The sequence below is a fragment of the Misgurnus anguillicaudatus genome, chromosome 13 (genome assembly GCF_027580225.2).
Source record: "Misgurnus anguillicaudatus chromosome 13, ASM2758022v2, whole genome shotgun sequence".
Lineage (NCBI taxonomy): Eukaryota > Metazoa > Chordata > Actinopteri > Cypriniformes > Cobitidae > Misgurnus > Misgurnus anguillicaudatus.
In genome coordinates this window covers 30,515,527-30,538,029 of record NC_073349.2, presented here as the reverse complement: position 1 = coordinate 30,538,029, position 22,503 = coordinate 30,515,527, and the positions used below count along the sequence as shown (strand labels likewise).

At 37.2% G+C, this 22,503-nt stretch overlaps 1 protein-coding gene across 3 annotated transcripts in view; it reads left to right on the top strand.

Annotated features, from left to right (window-relative positions):
- scube3 (signal peptide, CUB domain, EGF-like 3) overlaps positions 1–22,319 on the top strand; it is a 121,669-nt gene extending 99,350 nt beyond the window's left edge. For all 3 annotated transcript variants that reach the window (XM_055187823.2, XM_055187824.2, XM_055187822.2), the window contains 13 exons: positions 3,578–3,700; positions 4,961–5,077; positions 5,161–5,256; positions 8,968–9,084; positions 9,238–9,396; positions 9,481–9,684; positions 9,813–9,974; positions 13,586–13,753; positions 15,156–15,317; positions 16,575–16,772; positions 16,883–17,035; positions 18,413–18,492; positions 19,202–22,319. In XM_055187823.2, the coding sequence (XP_055043798.1) occupies positions 3,578–3,700; positions 4,961–5,077; positions 5,161–5,256; positions 8,968–9,084; positions 9,238–9,396; positions 9,481–9,684; positions 9,813–9,974; positions 13,586–13,753; positions 15,156–15,317; positions 16,575–16,772; positions 16,883–17,035; positions 18,413–18,492; positions 19,202–19,354 (1,892 nt within the window). In that variant the 3' untranslated portion in view covers positions 19,355–22,319. The remainder of the gene's footprint in view (positions 1–3,577; positions 3,701–4,960; positions 5,078–5,160; positions 5,257–8,967; positions 9,085–9,237; positions 9,397–9,480; positions 9,685–9,812; positions 9,975–13,585; positions 13,754–15,155; positions 15,318–16,574; positions 16,773–16,882; positions 17,036–18,412; positions 18,493–19,201) is intronic.
- Positions 22,320–22,503: the final 184 nt, after the last annotated feature.

Sequence of the window (22,503 nt, the reverse complement as noted above, 5' to 3'; positions counted from 1 at the left end):
TGAATGTTATTTTAATGGAATTGTCTACTTATAAGCTTGCATTAAAATGTCATTTATTTGTTTAATTTGGAAGAAATATTACATTATTATTATTGTTGTCAAAGTCTAATTCTTAATTGATTTGGTGAATTTATCCGGTTGAGGCAATCAGTGAGGATTGTATTCACATCTGCAGCCCTCTGAACAGAAACACGGACAAACACACAAAAAGAAACTTAAAGACACAATCACACAGAAATGCACACAGTGTTGATTTGTCTCTTTCATTGCTGTCTCACCCTCACCTGCATTTGATCCTGGTGCTGTCTGTACAAGACAAACACAACAACAACTAATGCTTGTACAGAAAAACAAAGATTCATTTATCACTTTATGCCCAAAGAGTGCTCCTCAGATACCCCTTCTCAAACACCCCTTCTCTAAAACCTCACTGATACCCCACCTTAGAAACCCCTCCTTAGGCACCCACCCCAGATACCACTTCTTAGAGACCACCTCTGTTATCCCTTCTCAGATACCCCACCTCAGATACCCCTCCTCAGATATCTCAACCCAGACACCCCTTCTCTGATACCTCACCGATACCCCACCTTAGATACCCCTCCTCAGATACCCCTTCTCAAATACCCCACCTCAGATACCTCACTGATACTCCACCTCTGATACCTTACCTCAGATACCCCTCCTCAGTTATCTCTCTTCAAATACCTCACCTTCGATACCCCTCCTTAAATAACCCACCTAATTTACTCCTCCTCAGATACCTCAAATCAGATACCCCACCTCAGTTACCCCTTCTCAAATACCCCACCTCAGTTACCCCTCCTGAGATATCTTACCCCAGATACCCCTCCTCAGATACCCCAACCCAATTAACCCTTCTGAAATACCCCACCTCAGATATATCACCTCAGTTACTCCTCCTCTGATAGCCCACCTTAGATACTCATTCTCAAATACCCCGCCACAGATATCTCTTATCAGACTCCCCTACTCAGATACCCCTTCTCAAACACCCCACATCAGTTACCCCACGTCAGATACCCCTCCACAGATTCCCCATCTCAGATACCTCACCTCAGATACTCCACCTCAGATATCCCTCCTCAGATACCCCTTCTCAAACATCCCCCCTCAGTTACCCCTCCTTAGATACCTCACCTCAGATACCCCACCTCAGTTACCCCTCCTTAGATACCTCATCTCAGATACCCCACCTCAGTTACCCCTCCTCAGATACCCCACTTCAGATACCCCACATCAGTTACCCCTCCTCAGATACCCCACTTTAGATACCCCACCTCAGTTACCCCTCCTCAGATACCCTACTTCAGATACCCCACCTCAGTTACCCCTCCTCAGATACCCCACTTCAGATGCCCCTTCTCAAATACCCCACCCCAGATATCTCTTCTCAGATACCTCAGATACCCCACCTTAGATACCCCTCATCAGATACCCCACCTCAGATATCTCAACCCAGATACCCCTCCTCAGATATTCCTCCTCAGATACCTCTTCTCAAACATCCCACCTCAGTTACCCCTCCTTAGATACCCCACCTCAGTTACCCCTCCTCAGATACACCACTTCAGTTACCCCTCCTCAGATACCCCACTTCAGATACCCCTTCTCAAATACCCCACCCCAGATATCTCTTCTCAGATACCTCAGATACCCCTCATCAGATACCCCACCTCAGATATCTCAACCCAGATACCCCTCCCCAGATATTCCTCCTCATATACCTCTTCTCAAACATCCCACCTCAGTTGCCCCACCTCAGATACCTCTCCTTAGATTCCCCACCTCAGATACTTCACCTCAGATACTCCACCTCAGATATCCCTCCTCAGATACCTCTTCTCAAACATCCCACCTCAGTTACCCCTCCTTAGATACCTCACCACAGATACCCCACCTCAGTTACCCCTCCTCAGATACCTCACTTCAGATACCCCTTCTCAAATACCCCACCCCAGATATCTCTTCTCAGATACCTCAGATACCCCTCATCAGATACCCCACCTCAGATATCTCAACCCAGATACCCCTCCTCAGATATTCCTCCTCAGATACCTCTTCTCAAACATGCCACCTCAGTTACCCCTCCTTAGATACCTCACCTCAGATACCCCACCTCAGTTACCCCTCCTTAGATACCTCACCTCAGATACCCCACCTCAGTTACCCCTCCTCAGATACCCCACTTCAGATACCCCTTCTCAAATACCCCACCCCAGATATCTCTTCTCAGATACCCCACCTCAGATATCCCTTCTCAGATACCTCCCCTCTGATACCTCACCTCAAATACTCCTTCTTTGATACCCCTCCTCAGATACCCCACCTCAGTTACCCCTCCCGGGATACCCCACTTCAGATACCCCTTCTCAAACACCCCACCCCAGATATCTCTTCTCAGATACCCCACCCTCTGATATCTCACCTCAGAAACTCCTCCTTTGATACCCCACCTCAGATATCCCATCTCAGATACCCCACATCAGGTACCCCACCTCAGATACCTTCTCAGATACCTCACCTCAGATACTCCTCCTTTGATACCCCTCCTTAGATACACTACCTCAGGTGGAGTTGTTGCTTTACCAGGTAAATGGAGAACCTTCACCTGGTCTGTTTTTTGACAACATGACTACATAACTTGAGCACAAATCAACATGCTGATGTGAATCTTGGTTGGAGTCCAGCAAGTTTAATTGTCTGGTGCAGTGGAGACACATGGAGCGGTTCTAGATGTGGCTGAACTTCAGTCTGTCAGTGGTGAAGGTTCAATGTGTCTTGGTGCTTTGGATCCTTCATGAATCAACAGAGCGAGTAAGAGAGGTGTGGAGGTGAAGAGTCACTTTTAGATTGACACGTCTGTTAACCTCCTATATCTCCAGATGAGGAGGAAATGTAGAAGTCAAAGGTGTCGCTCCTGGAGCCGGTTCAATTTGGTGGAGAAAAAAAAGACAAAAAGTTGTTGAAATGTTGAAAAAATGCACTTTGATCAGCACAAATAAAGTCTTTGTAGACTGTTGTGTTCTCTCTATCTAAACAAATGTGGAAGCGTGTTGTGCAGCATGTAAAGTTGTATTTAACGTAAGCATTTCAACAGTGCCTGCCGTGAAGAGATTTTGGGATGCACGAGGAAGGTGTCCACCTCTGTATCCGCCACCATTTTGCCACTTTCTGCACGTCTCCTATTGAAAATTCACTTGACACTTGCGACTGCCGCATATCGTGTAAACGCCTATAACACTTCAAACAGCAGTTTGTCACATTGTGACATCATCATGTTGCATGGATAATCACCATTCCTATATCGATTATTATCCTGGAAAAAAAATTCTTGTGTGTACAATGTTTTCATAAAGATTAAAAGCCTAATTGTCTTTTAAAGACATAAAGATTATTTCAAATATTACAACTGCTCTTTTTAACTTTTTGCATCTCTCTAGAAATGGCAGATTAAGTCAAACACATTGAATTGTGCTCTCTGATTCTGATTCTCTTTATGGCTTTATAGAACAAAGATTACATTTATTTATTTTTGTTTATTGTTGTTTTATAGATATCGATGAATGCAGTATCAATCGAGGTGGCTGTAAGTTCGGGTGTTCGAACACATTGGGCAGTTATGAGTGTACCTGTCCTCCAGGATACAAACTGCACTGGAATAAGAAGGATTGTGTCGGTATGTGGACAACACTGCCACCTACAGGCCATTCACATGACACTACAAACTAAAAACTGAAATGCAAAACACCAATGCCAGTTTGTCCACTGCAAAAAATGACTTTCTTACTTAGTATTTTTGTCTTGTTTTCAGTTAAACAATTCTTAAATCAAGATCTTGATTAGCCAAATGACCTAAGAAAATAAGTCTAGATTTTAGACAAAAAATATAACATTTATGTGAATTTGTGCTTAAAACAAGCAAAAATATATGCCAATTTTTCTTAGGAAATTTTGCTCATCAAAAATAAGAATTTTTTATTTTTCTACGAAAAACAAAACAAAAATACTAAGTAAGATTTTTTTTGCAGTGTTATGTGGATATATCGTACAGGACAGACAAATACTTTCTTTCTTGTTTTTAGTACAAATATAAAAAAAAATCTTAAATCAAGATGCATTTTTTGATAAGCAAAATGATAAAGAAAATAAGTATAGTTTTTAGCCAAAAAAAATCTTGAAATAAGTTTTTTTCTTAAACACTTAATTTAAAAAAAATTTAATAAATGTTTTTTTAGCTTGTTTTAAGCATAAATTCACTTAATTGTATATTTTTTGTCTAAAAACTAGACTTATTTTTTTAGGTCACTTTGCTTATCAAGAAAATGCAACTTAATTAAAGAATGTTTAGATATCTGATATTACTGATATTATGTACTGACAAGACAAATTACTAAGTAAGAAAGACTTTCTAGACTTAGTATTTTTGTCTTGTTTTCAGTAGAAATATCTAAAATTTCTTAAATTAAGATGCTTATTCTTGATGGGCAAAAGGACCTAGTTTTTAGACAAAACATATATAATTTAAGTGAATTTGTGCTTAAAAACAAGCAAAAATATCTGCCAATGATATATTATTCCTTGTTTTTAAGCACAAATTCACTTAAATTATATATGTTTTGTCTAAAAACTAGACATCAAGAATAAGCATCTTCATTTAAGAAATTTGAGATATTTCTACTGAAAACAAGACAAATATACTAAGTCTAGAAAGTCCCTCTTACTTAGTATTTTGTCTTGTCAGTACATAATATCAGTAATATCAGATTTTTTATATTTCTACCGAAAGCAAAACAAAAATACTAAGTAGGAAAGTCATTTTTTGCAGTGTTTATAAATTGTCTGCAAAAAGCAACATTCCAGTATTCAGTAAAATCTAAACACACAATGATGTGTCATTTATATGAGATGATGAAGTGTGTTTGTTTAATCCATACAGAGACTGTGAAGTGTGCGTCCAGTTTGCTGTCCTCTAAAGCCACACTCACCTGCAGTAAAACTGGGAAAAAAGAGAGCTGTTCTCTCACCTGTGCGTCTAAAGCACATTACCTGGCAGGTACATATTAATCATATTACCACCCCCACCCCCAAAAAAAACTTAATTTATATGCTATATATTAATATGTATTTGTCCCACAGAATCCGATAACAGTTATTCCGTAAGTTGTGGGATGCCCATCCTGCGAGGTAAAGCTCAGAGTCGATCAAACACGAGCAACATTCAGAGCTGTATAGGTGAGATACAATAACACTACAGCTGCTATTTAAAACTATTAATACATGGGTAACACTTCACACAAAGATTGTATTTGTTAACATTAATTAAAGTGATAGTTCACCCAAAAATGAAAATAATGTCATGAATGACTCCAAAACTCGTAAGACTTCCGTTTATCTTCGAAACACAGTTTAAGATGTTTTATATTTAGTCCGAGAGCTTGTTGACCCTTCATTGAAAACCTATGTACGGTTTACTGTCCATGTCCAGAAAGGTAGTAAAACATCATCAAAGTGGTCCATGTGACATCAGTGGGTCAGTTAGAATGTGTTGAAGCATCCAAAATACATTTTGGTCCAAAAATGACGACTTTATTCAGCAGTGTCTTCTCTTCCGCGTCTGTTGTGAAGCGCATGCACGAGACTGGAGTTGCGTGGCTGTAGTGACGCGGATGACGTGTTATCCTCAGACATGTTTGCGAAGTTTTTTTTTCAAACTTACAGCGTGCGTCTCCCTCAGACTGTAAACAAAGCCCGGGCGCACAAAAAAACATCTCAAAACAGGGAAGAGAAGAGAATGCTGAATAAAGTCGTAATTTTTCTTATTTTTGGACCAAAATGTATTTTCGAGGCTTTAACACATTCTAACTGACCCACTGATGTAGATTTTCAATGAAGGGTCAACAAGCTCTCGGACTAAATATAAAACATGTGTGTGTTAGTTAAATTTTATGCACTTACGCACCGATTGCCAACAAAACACATTTGATGCAGTTTTACTTACCGCCTGCAACTCATGACCTGGTTGGGACCGCCCCATTTCAACAAAATCCAGCGCAAAACTCAGCTGCTACTCCGGAAAAACAAACTAATCCATTGTTTCCATAAGGCTGGCTTACTTGGAAAGCTGAACAAGGCTTTCCTCTCCTTGCATCCAAAAACACACTTCTTCTTTCCTGACATTCTTGAGTCTTGATATAAAACAAAGCTGTCGCATGCAGTGATGTCTGTGACTTCTACTTGAAGAAACAATGCTAATGAGCATCCTAACTCTCACTCTGATTGACGTGTGGGCTTGCTTTTCGAGGGAAAGTGCCCATATAAGGAATATGGGGTCAGTGATACAGTCTTGTTCAAAATAATAGCAGTACAATGTGACTAACCAGAATAATCAAGGTTTTTAGTATATTTTTTATTGCTACGTGGCAAACAAGTTACCAGTAGGTTCAGTAGATTCTCAGAAAACAAACAAGACCCAGCATTCATGATATGCATGCTCTTAAGGCTGTGCAATTGGGCAATTAGTTGAATTAGTTGAAAGGGGTGTGTTCAAAAAAATAGCAGTGTGGCATTCAATCACTGAGGTCATCAATTTTGTGAAGAAACAGGTGTGAATCAGGTGGCCCCTATTTAAGGATGAAGCCAACACTTGTTGAACATGCATTTGAAAGCTGAGGAAAATGGGTCGTTCAAGGCATTGTTCAGAAGAACAGCGTACTTTGATTAAAAAGTTGATTGGAGAGGGGAAAACCTATAAAGAGGTGCAAAAAATGATAGGCTGTTCAGCTAAAATGATCTCCAATGCCTTAAAATGGAGAGCAAAACCAGAGAGACGTGGAAGAAAACGGAAGACAACCATCAAAATGGATAGAAGAATAACCAGAATGGCAAAGGCTCAGCCAATGATCACCTCCAGGATGATCAAAGACAGTCTGGAGTAACCTGTAAGTACTGTGACAGTTAGAAGATGTCTGTGTGAAGCTAATCTATTTTCAAGAATCCCCCGCAAAGTCCCTCTGTTAAAAAAAAGGCATGTGCAGAAGAGGTTACAATTTAAAAAAAGAACCCATCAACTGGCCTAAAGAGAAATGGAGGAACATTTTGTGGACTGATGAGAGTAAAATTGTTCTTTTTGGGTCCAAGGGCCACAGGCAGTTTGTGAGACGACCCCCAAACTCTGAATTCAAGCCACAGTACACAGTGAAGACAGTGAAGCATGGAGGTGCAAGCATCATGATATGGGCACGTTTCTCCTACTATGGTGTTGGGCCTATTTATCGCATACCAGGGATCATGGATCAGTTTGCATATGTTAAAATACTTGAAGAGGTCATGTTGCCCTATGCTGAAGAGGACATGCCCTTGAAATGGTTGTTTCAACAAGACAATGACCCAAAACACACTAGTAAACGGGCAAAGTCTTGGTTCCAAACCAACAAAATTAATGTTATGGTGTGGCCAGCCCAATCTCCAGACCTTAATCCAATTGAGAACTTGTGGGGTGATATCAAAAATGCTGTTTCTGAAGCAAAACGTGAATGAAATGTGAATGAATTGTGGAATGTTGTTAAAGAATCATGGAGTGGAATAACAGCTGAGAGGTGCCACAAGTTGGTTGACTCCATGCCACACAGATGTCAAGCAGTTTTAAAAAACTGTGGTCATACAACTAAATATTAGTTTAGTGATTCACAGGATTGCTAAATCCCAGAAAAAAAAATGTTTGTACAAAATAGTTTTGAGTTTGTACAGTCAAAGGTAGACACTGCTATTTTTTTGAACACACCCCTTTCAACTAATTGCCCAATTGCACAGCCTTAAGAGCGTGCATATCATGAATGCTGGGTCTTGTTTGTTTTCTGAGAATCTACTGAACCTACTGGTAACTTGTTTGCCACGTAGCAATAAAAAATATACTAAAAACCTTGATTATTCTGGTTAGTCACATTGTACTGCTATTATTTTGAACAATACTGTATGTAACAGATACCCATGTTCGAAAAAACCTTTTGAAACTTGTAGGAAAGAGGAGCTTGCACGCTCTTATTGGCATCATGTCAGAGGCAGCTCGATCAAGAGTCGTAAATATCATACATGTTTGATATTTTCAACTCTTAAAACTTGTTTATTATTTACCATTTGGAATCGGGGAGGCTCCAACATGACCAGGAGCAGCAAATTAATTGCAATGACATTACACACCGGATGTTTTTTTGGACAAAAAATCGGCTGCGGTAAAACACTATTTCAGCCACGCCCCCTTTCAATTCGCTGTGGGTGCAAATCAGGCTTAAAATCTTCACGTGTATGGCCATAAACAATAAACTAACATGAACAACTTCATATATTCAACATTAACAAAGATGAATATATTGATCGTTGTTAGTTTATGTTAGCTAATGCATTTACTAAAGTTAACAAATACAGCCTTATTGTAAGGTGCTACCATGAAAGAAGTAACATCATTTGTATTCTTTGTATTCAGATTTTGTCTGCTTGATTTTGATGTTATATGTCAAAAGTTTTACTAACAAGGTTGCATATTTAGTTTGTGCTCCTGGGTTTTGTGGTCATTGCCTGATTGTTTAGGGATGAATGGATGAGCTTCAAGCTCTATTTGTGAAGGTTCTGGAAGCCGATGAGACGTTTCTGGTGACCATCTGCGGCTCATGACCGAAACCTCACAGCTGTGCTATTACAATCGCTTGATGTGCCTGACAAACGTATTAAGCATGCCTGGTGTTTGTTTTTGATGTCCGACTTGTTTCATTTAACACATTAGGATTGCTGTCACGGTACACATTCATCTCAGATCTCTCTTCAGAGTGAACATAAGGCAAACCTGATTTAACTTCAAAGAAAACAAATATGTTTATGATTCGAATGTATTTCGTAGCTGTCAACAAGGGCTTTATATAAATGTGTCAATGCCTCTGTGTTTGGTTGTAGAGACTCAGGCTCCTCCTGTGAAACAGACGGCGTCCTTCCGGATCAAGAACGCCAAATGTCACCTACACCCAAAGCACAAGGGGAGAGCCGAGGACAACGGCAGACAGATCGGGCCAGGTCAGAGGAACTCAAGGGTACCATATCATTTCGATGGTCCCTGGAATAAAGTCGTAGAGATAAAACTGTGTCTCGTTTTGATAAACTGACTGCAAGTGTTAGTTGAATCCAACCAGCAATCTGTGAAACCTAAACAAAAATTTTGATTCGCAGGCGGACAGCCGTGCAACAACTGCCTGGTCACGTTTGTTAACCTAAAGTGTGACTCTTCCAAGAAAGCCAAAGGTCGGCGGGCACGTAACCCGCCGAGCAAAGAGGTCACGCGGATCACTCTGGAGCTGGAAGCCGAGGTCAAGCCGGGAGACGCCACGGGTGAGAAGAACATCCGGACACGTGACTCAAATAAACCCTAAAGGTGTTTCTCACGATGATCGTCGTCTTGTTGTCGTCTTACAGGGAACTGTAATGTGATGTGTCAAAGGCAGCGTATGGAGCAGCAGATGAAGTCATACATCAAAGCCCTGAAGAAGTCCATTAACCAGGAGCGATTCCTCATCCGGGTGGCTGGATTAGAGTATGAAGTGGCACAGAAGCTCCCTCAGCCCGCACCAAAACAGGAAAACTGTGGACCGGGTCGAGAGAAAGACAGTGGTCGCTGTGGTAAGTGTGATCGATCCATGTTAACAAGAATCAATGCTATCTGAATCTGAGACCGTCTTAAAAAGATGAAGTGAGAGTTTCTGTTTGCTCACTGCTGCCCTCTGCTGGTTGCTCTCTCTTTCTCTCAGTCAGATGTTTGCCCGGCTCGTATTACCACGGGGAACAGGAGCGCTGTGTTCAGTGCCCACCTGGAACGTTTCAGGAACGTGAAGGTCAGCTGGCATGTGACCTTTGCCCTGGAGGAGACCGCCACGGTCCAGCAGGTGCTCGCAACATCACGTCATGTGCAGGTAAATACATCTCAGTTCTGCCTCACCTATAATATCTCCTAAACTAAAGATCTGTTGCCTATGGACTTCATTTAAATGTAATAGATATTTAAAGAAATAGCTTACCAAAATATGAAACTTTTCTCACAATTTACTCACACTCATCCCAGATGTACACCTGAAATGTTTCTTAAATGTTTAAAATTACTACTGTGGACAAATGAAGACATTAGTTTACATCATTAGAAATCTGCAATTTTATTTAAACATATATATTGAAATAAAGGACTTCAGCAGTGAATAAGAGGCCAGAATAGATGTGAACTCAATACTGTAGGCCTATAACATGGGTCTTCAACAGGGGGTCCAGGACCCCTTGGGGGGCCGTGGTGGTATTATGTGCACCAATTATTTTTAAGGGTGCACAGCTCATAAATACTTTTCCAGTACGTTCACAGTTTTCCTTGGCACATCCACTTACATTTCAACAATCTGAGCCCCCTGCCTTCATGTAAAAAAAGAACCAAAATAAAAGTGTTGACCAATTTTTATGTTAAATACGTCTGTAAGTTAAATTAATCAGAGTAATGACATGCAGAAGTTACATCTGAAATGGCATTTATGTTTATTTACGTTTTGTTGAATTACTTTTTTAACTGTGCCATTAATGCATTTGCACAACAACTGATTCATGTTTTAAAATGAATGTCATTTAAATTAATTAAATTAAATTATATATTTATATATATATATATATATATATATATATATATATATATATATATATATATATATATATATATATATATAAATATATAATATATTATATATATATATATTAGGGATGCACCGATAGGATTTTTTTGGGCCGATACCGATACCGATTTAAGCAGACAACTTCTGGCCGATACCGATGCCGATACCGATATTAAACACTATACAACACTATACAGTTGGTCTATTAGCTAGTTTATTTCTGCATCAAATTATTTTTACTGAACATGGATTGTATCTAATTAACATTCAACTGACCAACATAATAAGAGGCACAAATTAAGCTAAAACAAATATAATACGACAACAGGACAACCTTCAAAGGTGGTTTTTGCTATTCAGCATTTCTTTTATTAACAACATTAACTCATTTTTTTTTACATATAATGGATTTCTTTAATAAACATAAATAATGCCATTGCTTTAAACAGAGTATAAATATTGCTACTTCAAAAAAGTTGGACTTCTTGCCCCACTAAAGTGCAGTCTGTTTCTTTTATTGTCCAAGACATTTGAGCCAGCTTAACAAAGGTTTTCTGTCGGTGCTTAAGTATAGTGCACACTAGGGCTGGACCAGAATGTTCGAATATTCGTTCCGTTGGTTGACATTAGATTTTCAGTTTTGAGATTCGAATATATATATATTTTACAGCGTTAATGCAGAGCTTTTGCCAAGCAGGAAGTGCGCTTCACGCTCCAGCTCTATAGGTGGCGCAGAGAGACCAACATCCATAGCCAACAGCCATCAAACGCCACCAGTAGAAGAGATCAGAAAGAGATCGCCTCAAAGCGGGCTTCCTGCTTTGGCATTCACACTAATAGTGTTGTAAATAACGTTCAGTTTTTTGCAAAAACTGATTGATTTGCTTCACAAGACATCAATATGTCACACGGAGTTATGGGGGATTACTTTTGTATTAGATATACATGTTTAAAGTGGCGGATCGGTTGGCTTGCATGACGGAGCACTGGGGTTTCTGCAAAATATCTTCTTTATTGTTCTACTGATGAAAAACATATTGGATGGTGTAAGTGTTAGTAAATAAACTTGATTTTAAAAGTATGCTACCGTTTTATTACAGTTTGTTGAACTTCATTCATTCGTTCATTTATTTACGTTGTTTTATTTAAATGGGCTAAGTTACCCTTTACGTTATCAGTAATTACTATGCTTCTAATTTCTTATACGGGAGTGTTTGTTTGTTAGAAAAATGTTAGGCTAACGTTACCTTATTAAAAGTTTTGCTCGTGTTTTGTTTCACTAATGCTGATCTCGCAGCACGCGTGACAGGCACGCCGCTACATACACACACAGATTCCTGCCTTTATTAAAGAGAAAAATATGTTCAGCCCCTCCTTCCGAAGCTTTGAATATTTGATTTGATTTCTACTAGAGCTTTGAAGCTCAAAAAATGGTATTCGGAACAGCCCTAGTGCACACCCAAACATTAAATCATTTTAATTGAACATGCAATTCATTGACTTTATGCGGTTAATTAATAAACAATCGGTATCGGCCTTTCTCGTGCTATTGCCGATATGCCGATGGTTTCAAATTCATCAAAAATCGGCCGATAAATATCGGCGGCCGATGCATCGGTGCATCACTAATATATATATATATATATTCTTAAATTAAGATGCTTTTTCTTGATGAGCAAAACGACCCAAGAAAATAAGTCTAGTTTTTAGACCAAAAATATGAAATTTAAGTGGGGTTTTTTTGCTTAAAATAAGCAAAAAAATCTTCCAAAGGGGTAAGCAAAAAATCTTGAAAATTTTTCTTAAACACTAAATTCAAGAAAATTCAAGAAAAATTTGCTTACCCCATAGGCAGATTTTTTTTGCTTGTTTTATGCACAAAATCACTTAAATTTAAATTTTTTGGTTTAAAAATTAGACTTATTTTCTTGGGTCGTTTTGCTCATCAAGAAAAAGCATCTTAATTTAAGAACTTTTAGAAATTTTTACTGAAAACAAGGCAAAAATACTAAGGATGTTTTTTACTTGAAAATCATTTTTTGCAGTGAATGAAAGTGACATAAACAACAGCCACGTGATAGATTTTAATGTTCAATGCTGTAATTAACAATTTTCATCTATTTTCAACTTTCATTTTAAATGCAATTATTAAAAACTAAAAAAAAAATAATAGTTTTATAAAATTATTAGAGAACACATTTTGCACTAAATTTGACCTGTTTGTGAACTCTGGCGAACATTGGGTCTTATTCACGAAGCATGCGTATGCACAAATCTGTTCGTAACATGTGCGTTCGGACGTTTTAACTTACAAATCGTGATTCAACAAAAACTTTCATACCAAAATTTCTTCTAAATGTTTGCAAAAACATAAGAATAACTTAGAACACACGTGCGCAATAATCACGAACAAGGAAAAAGAATATACAGTATATCTGTGTTATATATTTCATATTTTTTCCTTGTTTGTGATTATTGCGTACATGTGGTCTAAGTTGTTCTTACCTTTTTGCATATTTTTAAAATAAATTTTAGTATGAAAGTTTTTGTTGAAGTATAACTGAACTAATAAACAGATTAAAAAGACAAGTAACAGATTAATGGGCGCGGCTTTGATTTGAAGGTTGCATGGCCATGACGCTCTGCTTGGGTCCTTAAAATATTGTTTAGTTGTAAAATAATTGTTTTAGAAAATTTTTTAATTAGGCATCAAACTTAATGCATTAAGCTAATAATAGAAATGATAAAAACTTGAATGAAATGAAAGTTTCCATAAAAAATAATTTGAGCTACATGATGTATCCATCGTGTAAGTTTAATGATAAAGGTTGAAATCTGAAAATATGTTAATTGAAAGGTTTACTTCTTGTTGATAGGTCAGTGTCCTCCAGGTTATTTCTCCAGTGATGGCTTCAAACCGTGCCAATTGTGTCCTCTGGGCACATATCAACCCGACCCGGGACGAACTCTCTGTTTTCCCTGTGGAGGAGGACTCGGTACCAAAAGAGATGGCGCAAGCTCCTTTAATGACTGTGAGGTCAAAGGTCAGACATCTTTACACTTCATTTTGGTGCACCTTAATAACAACCCTGTTTATTTTGGTGTGGTCTGGAATATTTAAAAGAAAAGAAAGAAAATGTGCTTTTGATCTGTGGTACTGACAGGTCAGCAGTGTTGTTTAAGGGCCAATCCCATTTCTCTGTCTTACCCCTTCCCCTTCCCCTACCACTTCGTCTTACCCCTAGCCCTTGTCCCTCGAAACCAAGTGTTAAGCGCTAGGGGTGAAAACATACCCCTATGAAATGAGACACCGCTTGGTTACGGTTACGTCATCATACATCGTCGTTTGCTGGCTGCAACATCACCAGACGCGACAAATGTTGATCACAAACTTCCAAGATGCCGAGTGCAAGTGTAAGCGAAAGTGAATCAGCCGCCAAGTTTCTTCTGGCGTCCCTGTGTGATACAGGACGGTATACGTAAAGCACGTACCGATGTCTCCAAAGCAAGTAGTGTTATGCACTGATATCAAATGAAATTCGCTGCTAACGTTAATGGAATTTAGTTAAAACTGTAGACAAGCATGCAGTCCATTCATGGCTAGTTAGAGAAATACGGGAATGTTGTGCAAATCAGCAAATACGGGAATGTTGTGCAAATCAGCAACGTAACGTTAGCGTAGCAAACTAGCGAAATTTTAAAACATTTAAATTAAGAACATAATTCAAATATATATGAACAGGACTGTGTAGAGCACAAAACAAGACGTTAGTAATTTTTTAATTAATTATTAAGCCGAAAATACTTAAATTTATGGGACTCTCTGGACGCCATTTTTGCCGGTTGCGCAGTGTATTCTGGGTACCCCTTGGTTTCAAGTAAGCTCGCGGAAATTCTTGGTTTTAAGGGGTATCTACCACTTGCCCTTAGCCCTACCCCTTGATCAAAACGAGAATTGGGATAGCCCTTACTCTCACGTGAACGTGCAAAACTAAGGGGTAGGGGTAAGGGGAAGGGGTAAGACAGAGAAATGGGATTGGCCCTAAAACACACTGACGAGCAGAAGTGGACAACACTGAAGTCTTTAAATCACACCCATGTGCACCATCTGTATATGAGATCTTCATCATGCTAAAACTCATCTCACAATAATCTGTCCAGTGCTTTTTATGTGACAGAATGGCAGCGGCATAAAATTTAAGAAAGATGTTTATAAGAAAAACATTTAATTTATATATGCTTTGATTTTTTTGTTAAATATGTAAAACATTGCTAGTTTTGGGACTAACTAAAAAATGTTTAGTCATTTATTCAGTCTCGAGTTTATTGTGAATTGTATACAGTGCAATTATTTGTAGTATTTTCCCACTTTATTCTGTTATAGTATTTCATATAATCTCTTATCTAAACATTACATTAAATATGTGTGTGTGTGTGTTTGTGTAGTGTTGTGTTCTCCAGGTCATTATTATAACACCTCGGTTCATCGCTGTATCCGTTGTCCTCATGGCACTTACCAGGCCGAGTTCAGACAGAATTACTGTATCTCCTGCCCTGGAAACACAACCACAGATTTCGACGGGGCCATCAGTGTCTCTCAATGCAAGAGTGAGTTCAGTCCGTATTTAGTCTTCACTGTACAAACCTGTTCACAATCAGAAAATGAAACAGACATCAATAAAGGACTGTTTGTGGAGAGCAGGCTGAGGATGTTTTCCCGTAGCTCTATTGGTTTAGCATCATAGGTTCAATCGCAGAAAACGCTTTTAATATAATGCATACATGTAAATGTATGACAGGACATCTACTCAGGCTCTGAGATTGTTTTACTGTTTATGTGAGTAACAGATTTGTTAGGCTCAATGTGTTTTTGAGATTAGCTTACAACTCGTTTAGCTGGCCATACTCGATCTACTCACATTACTCTTTATGAATGCAATAATAGATGTGTTTTTAGTCAAGGAGTATACATGTATACATTTCTTTTGTCCTCTACATTTTTTACTCTCACATTCCTGCCTAAAGGCTCATTATGCAGCTCATTATGCAAGTCTTTTGTTTCCTCAGCTGTCAATCAATCCTTCTCGCATACGGCCCCTCTAAACAAAAAGTGTCTCACAATTTCTAAATCAATATATTGTTTTATGTGAATGAGTAGGCAGAATTATTTTCACATCATTTAAAAAAACTCTAGACTACTAGATTATGTTTAGAAAAGTCTTGTGAAAACATGTTTAGTATGGGTTTTGTGGACTTATATCAGTGACTTAAAAATTTTGCGAAATGTGAAGCAAATCTTTTCAAAATTTGCAAAAAAAGAAAAACAAACAAATGCAAATTAGATGCGTTCCCAACAAGTTGTTCATGATGAATGATAATTTATTGGTAATTTACACTCTTAATAGATAATTGCTTTGTTACTTTCGCCCCGGTTCTCCCCCACTTTAAAATGCTATAAAATCAGTGTGATGTAAACTTGGAAAATCACAGTTAAAAAAATTCTAATGGAAAGTCGGCTTTCATGCTTTACTGTAAATATTCAACTGGCCAAATACTGTAATGCTCAAATTGATCTTTGGTAGAGAGAAAGCCACAGTGTGTTTAGTGAATCAAAAAACTGATTTACACATTGTTTTGAATGATTTAGGATTTGGGAATTCATGGAAAGTAATAAAAATGTATTGGTCAAAAAGTGTTGGGAATCCTCTTCCAAGTAATACTGAGATGACTTGCGAGAAGTCGGGAAGAAAAAAATGTATTCCTATTTTTTAAGCTAAACAGAAAAGTACATATATTCTTTCCAGACAGTCGTTCAGATGTCTAAATAAATTCACTGTAACTGTTTGTTTGGGGTTGTGTGTTTAGATCGGGAATGCGGCGGTGAAATCGGGGAGTTCATCGGGTATATCGAGTCTCCAAACTATCCAGGAAACTACCCGGCCAACATTGAGTGTGTTTGGACCATAAACCCTCCACAAAAACGCAAGATTCTCATTGTGGTGCCAGAAATCTTCCTCCCATCTGAGGATGAGTGTGGAGACGTTTTAGTCATGAGGAAGAACTGTGAGTGTTTCTGTTAATAACAATAACTTCAGCTCAACTTATTGTGTTGTACGTAGGTCTGATGTTTATAAATCTCCATCGATTTAGATGTTGGGTTCTTCTCGTCACAGGGTCAGCGACCTCCATCACCACCTACGAGACGTGTCAAACGTACGAGAGACCCATCGCTTTTACGGCTCGATCGCGCCGCCTCTGGATTAACTTCAAATCAAACGATGTAAACAGCGCTCGAGGATTTCAGATTCCATATGTCACATATGATGGTAAATGATAATCTCATTATCAATCCATACAGATCTATTATTGATATGCTGTATATGCATCAGACGTTAAACTGCAAGTGATTTTACACTGCAAAAATTGATTTTCAAGAACAAAAATTCTTAGTATTTTTGTCTTGTTTTCAGTAAAAATATCAAAAAATTCTTAAATTAAGATGCCTTTTCTTGATGAGCAAAACGACCCAAGAAAATAAGTCTAGTTTTTAGACCAAAAAATCAAATTTAAGTAATTCTGTGAATAAAACAAGCAAAAAAATCTGCCAATGGGGTAAGCAAAAAAATCTTGAACATTTTTCTTAAACACTAAATTTAAGAAAAAATAAATTCTCTTGTTTTATGCACAAAATCACTAAAATTTGATATTTTTGGTCTAAAACTAGACTTATTTTCTTGGGTTGTTTTGCTCATCAAGAAAAAGCATCTTAATGTAAGAATTCTTGAAAATAATTTTTTGCAGTGTACTTAGTGTTTTTGTCTTGATTTGAGTACAAATATAATTTTTTTTTAAATGTAAATGGATTTAAGTGATTTTGTGCATAAAACAAGCAAAAAAAAAATCTGCCAGTGGGGTAAGTAAAATTTCTTGAATTTTTTTATTTAGTGTTTAAGAAAAATGTTCAAGATTTTTTTGCTTACGCCATTGGCAGATTTTTTTGCTTGTTTTATGCACAAAAGCACTTAAATTTGATATTTTTGTTTTAAAAACTAGACTTATTTTCTTGGGTCGTTTTGCTCATCAAGAAAAAACATCTTAATTTAAGAATTTGTAGATATTTTTACTGAAAACAAGACAAAAATACTAAGACTTTTTTTCTTGAAAATCATTTTTTTGCAGTGTGCAGTATGTAATGCAAACACTGATCACCATAATGGTGGTTTGTTGAAATTTAAACTCAAATGTGTTGTCAATAATTTTTTTCTCCTTATCCCTCTCTCTCTCTGCACTTAATGACAGTGGCAGCGTTGAATAGTCCAAATAGTCAGGGGCACTATTATTATAATAAGATCCCCTTATGACATCACAAGGGGAGCCAAAATTCAAAAAGCAATTTTTTACATGTTTGCAGAGAATTGTTTACCAATTATACCCAATTATAGCACTTAAACATGGAAAAAGTCTTACTTTCATGATGTCCCCTTAAAACACAAATTCACTTAAATTTGTTTTTTTTTTTTCTTTTGGTCATCAAGAAAAATGCATCTTAATTTAAGATATTTTTTTTTAGATATTTGTACTTGAAAACAAGACAAAAATACTAAGTTAGGAAGTAATTTTTTGCAGTGTATGCACATGTAAGATTTATATTTGTCCTGCTTGTTAGTAACTTTTTTGCTGTTGTCTGTGTTTCTCTTCTCTAGAGGATTACGAGCAGCTGGTTGAAGATATTGTAAGAGACGGACGACTTTATGCATCTGAAAACCATCAGGAAATACTCAAGGTCAGTTTGATTAAACATACACACTTTTTAAACAGTTCACCTCTTTGGACATGACATAGTAAACAGTTCAAAAATCACTAAAGATGCCACTAGAAACATTGCAAATGATGAAAGTCAGAATTCAAAATGTAAAAATGAAGAAACTGAAGAACACATTAGGAAGCATACAGGCGTGTGCAAAAGTTTGGGCACCCCTAACAATTTCCATTATTTTCATTTATGTATATTTGGGTGTTTGGATCAGCAATTTAATTTTGATCTATCAAATAACTGAAGAACACAGTAATATTTCAGAAATGAAATGAGGTTTATTCACTGAAATAAATGATTAATTTAATTTACTCAATTTTTTAAGGTAAGTGGTTGCAATTAATTTATTTAAGCTTTAAAGTTTTTTGTTTTGTTTTTCAATTTTTTTGTTTAAATGCAGCTTTAATAAATTGATTGCGACCACTTACCTTAAAAAAATTTAGTAAATATAATGAATAATTTTTTCAGTGTTGGATTAACAGAAAATGTGCAATATGCATCAAAACGAAATTAGACAGGTGCAAAAATCTTGGCATAATTTATCAATGAAAATCATGGAAATTTTCATGGGTGCCCAAACTTCTACACGCGACCGTATATAAAATGCAATGTCCATATAAATAAATGCTGACAATTTTTATGAACTCTTTATTTCATGTTTTTTTTTCTTTCTAATCAGGATAAAAAACTCATTAAAACTCTTTTCGATGTGCTGGCTCATCCAAACAATTACTACAAGTACTCCACCCGAGACTCGACAGAGATGCTTCCACGATCCTTCATACGCCTCATCCACAGCAAAGTCTCCGCCTTCCTGCGTCCGTACAAATAATACAAAAGCTCCGCCCACCCCGCATCCCTCCAATCACCTGACTGCGACTCAACAGGATCTTACACACACACACAAACACACACATAACCACACCTAATGACATCACGCTATGAAGATTTCAGATGCTTCGCTTCACCTTAACCTTTCAATTTCTTTGCTCTTATCAGTCGATCTCAGCGGGAAAAACATCTTAAGTGTAGTTTAACTATAATGCGGCTGAAGCGTTCTCGGTCGGTCACACTCCAGGTTTTTGTTTGATCGTATGAGTGCTCGGTCCTAAAGCGCTCATTGAGTAATATGGTCGTGGCCCCGTGTGACTTTAAACGCACGTCTGGTATGATTTCGATGAGTTAAAGAGTGCGATGTACAGACAAAGTTGTAGCATGTCAAAGAAATGAAATATTTGTTGAACTGGAGCAAGCTGTGACCGTGCTTTTAAAATATTTAAAATAGACTTTTCCAGCTCAAATCTCCATTAGTATAAATGTACAATTTTTTGTCTATCTGTACTTGTAACGTGCTCTTGGTAAGACCTGATTCATATCAAGCATTTATATTTGAGCTCCTAGAGCAGTCATGTTAATCTCTAAAGGTCATGCTGTTAAAACAGTCATGTTCTGTTAAGGTCTGTCTGTTCAGACAGCAGACGACTTTGGGCCGGATCTGCACCGTAGCTGCCGATTTCAGCCCGGATCCGGCCCGGAGTCGTCTGTTGTCATTGTATTATTTTGAACTGCATATTCATCTATTTCCTAATATTCAAGTTAATTTAACAAGACATAGAAGATGTGCGTTATTGAAAAGGCTCGGGTGATGAAAAGGTTGCTTGTTATTTAAAACAGTGAACACTCAGTTCTGCGAGAGACCAGGACAGAAATGTTTTTTTTTTGCAGGACAAGAAATTGCTGCTTCTTCGAAAACGTCACTTTAAACCTTCTGCTTTATCTAATAAGATCCCAGACATTTATCCCTGCAGAGAAGAGAGAGAAGAGCAGTTAGGGGCCGAACTCTTTTAGTAGTGTTTTCATAATGCAAACGTGAATCACTGATAAATATATGAAAGATAGGTTAACACGGAGTCCTCAGCAGGACTTTCAGATTTGTTTTGCACATAACTCTCATCATCATCATCATCCAGAAGATCCAAAGAGAAGCGGTGTTTGGTTAACAGGTTTCACCGGACTGCAGTCTGGTTTGCTTGTAAGTGCCTAAAGTACAAAACAGTCAAAACCTGTGGATGTCAACATTTATGAGTGTTTCCTGTATCTCGGTGTTCTTTATGAATGCGTTTATAAAGTCACAAAACTTCACACAGAGATAAGTTAAAGGTGCAGTGTGTAGATTTTAGCGCCATCTAGCAGTGATGATGAATTGCAACCAAAATGCATAGAGAAGCTACGGTAGCCGCCACAGGACAAATATGTTGTCATGCAAGACAAAATACAGTAGTGACAGTAGAGCAGTTTGTCCGTTTAGGGCTACTGTAGAAACATGGCGGCACAAAATGGCGACTTCCATGTAAGAGGACCCACGGCGTATGTAGATAAAAACGGCTCATTCTAAGGTAATAAAAACATATACACTGCAAAAAATTATTTTCAAGAAAAAAAATTCTTAGTATTTTAGTCTTGTTTTTTAGTAAAAATATCAAAAAATTCTTAAATTAAGATGCCTTTTCTTGATGAGCAAAACAAGAAAATTAGTTTAGTTAAAATATCAAATTTCACTGATTTTGAATGGGTTAAGCAAAAAAATCTTGAACATTTTTCTTAAACACTAAATTCAAGAAAAATTCAGGAAAAATTTGCTTACCCCACTGGCAGATTTTTTTTGCTTGTTTTATGAACAAACTCACTTAAATTTGATATTTTTGGTCAAAATACTTATTTTCTTGGGTAATTTTGCTCATCGAGAAAAAGCAAAAACAGTAAGGTCTTTATGCACCACTGATAATATAGTTGTGTATATTATATTGCATTTCTGACAAAAGATCAGTTTAAAAGTTACACACTGCACCTTTAACAAACACTGAGGACAAACAAAGCTCTGGATCGGTCACTTCATACCCAGTTATCATTTGTAAACATTCAAGAGGACTTGTCACAAGTTTGTCCTTTTTTGTATATTGTATATATATAATTGACTAATTGGAGTCTAAGTGAAAAGTTCAAAGTTGTTCTTTGACCTTGCATCCCAATTCAGGGGTTGGATCCTTAAGGACGCCGACTTTGAAGGCAAGACTTGATATTTGAAGGCTGCAGCCTCTGAAGTCCACGAAGCGAACTGAAATGAGACGGTCTAAAGGGCGGTTTGTTGTTTCACTTTATGTTCCCGCTCACCATGCTTGTCAGCGGGACACAACAGCTTAGACCTTTCATACTTTTAAAAATAAACATAATGCCAGATACTGATGCAGCAAAAACTAGCCAACAATATATACAATTTACCAACCTTAGAAATATACACAAATAAAAGCAACATGCACAATATTGCAGCAATAATAATAATTCACATCACTTAAACATAATTTATAATAATTAAACCGTAACAAGGACTTTTCATTTGCAAAATATACAATTTTATTTAACTACAATTCTGAATGTTTATTTTTTTAAACTGCAAAAAGTCTAGTTTTTCAAAGTTAAGTGATTTTGTGCATAAAACAAGCAAAAAAACTGCCAAATTTTTCCTGAATTGTTTTAATTTAGGTTTTTTTTTTTTGCTTATTTAATCCACAAATTAACTTTAATTTGATATTTTTTGTCTTAAAACTAGACGCATTTTCCTAGGTTACCCCGCTCATCAAGAAAATGCATCTTGACTTGAGAATTTTTAGATATTTGTGCTTAAAACAAGACAAAAATACTAACTAAGAAAGTCATTTTTTTGCAGTGCAACAACACTGCAAAAAATTGTTTTCAAGAAAAAAATCTTAGTATTTTTGTCTTGTTTTCAGAGAAATATCGAGGAGTTCTTAAATTATGATGCTTTTTCTTGATGAGCAGGACCGCCCGGGAAGGTGAGTCTAGTTTTTAGACCAAAAATATCAAATTTAAATAAAACAAGCAAAAAATCTGCCAATGGGGTAAGCAAATTTTTTCTTGAATTTAGTGTTTAAGAAAAATGTTTTAAGATTTTTGTGCTTACCC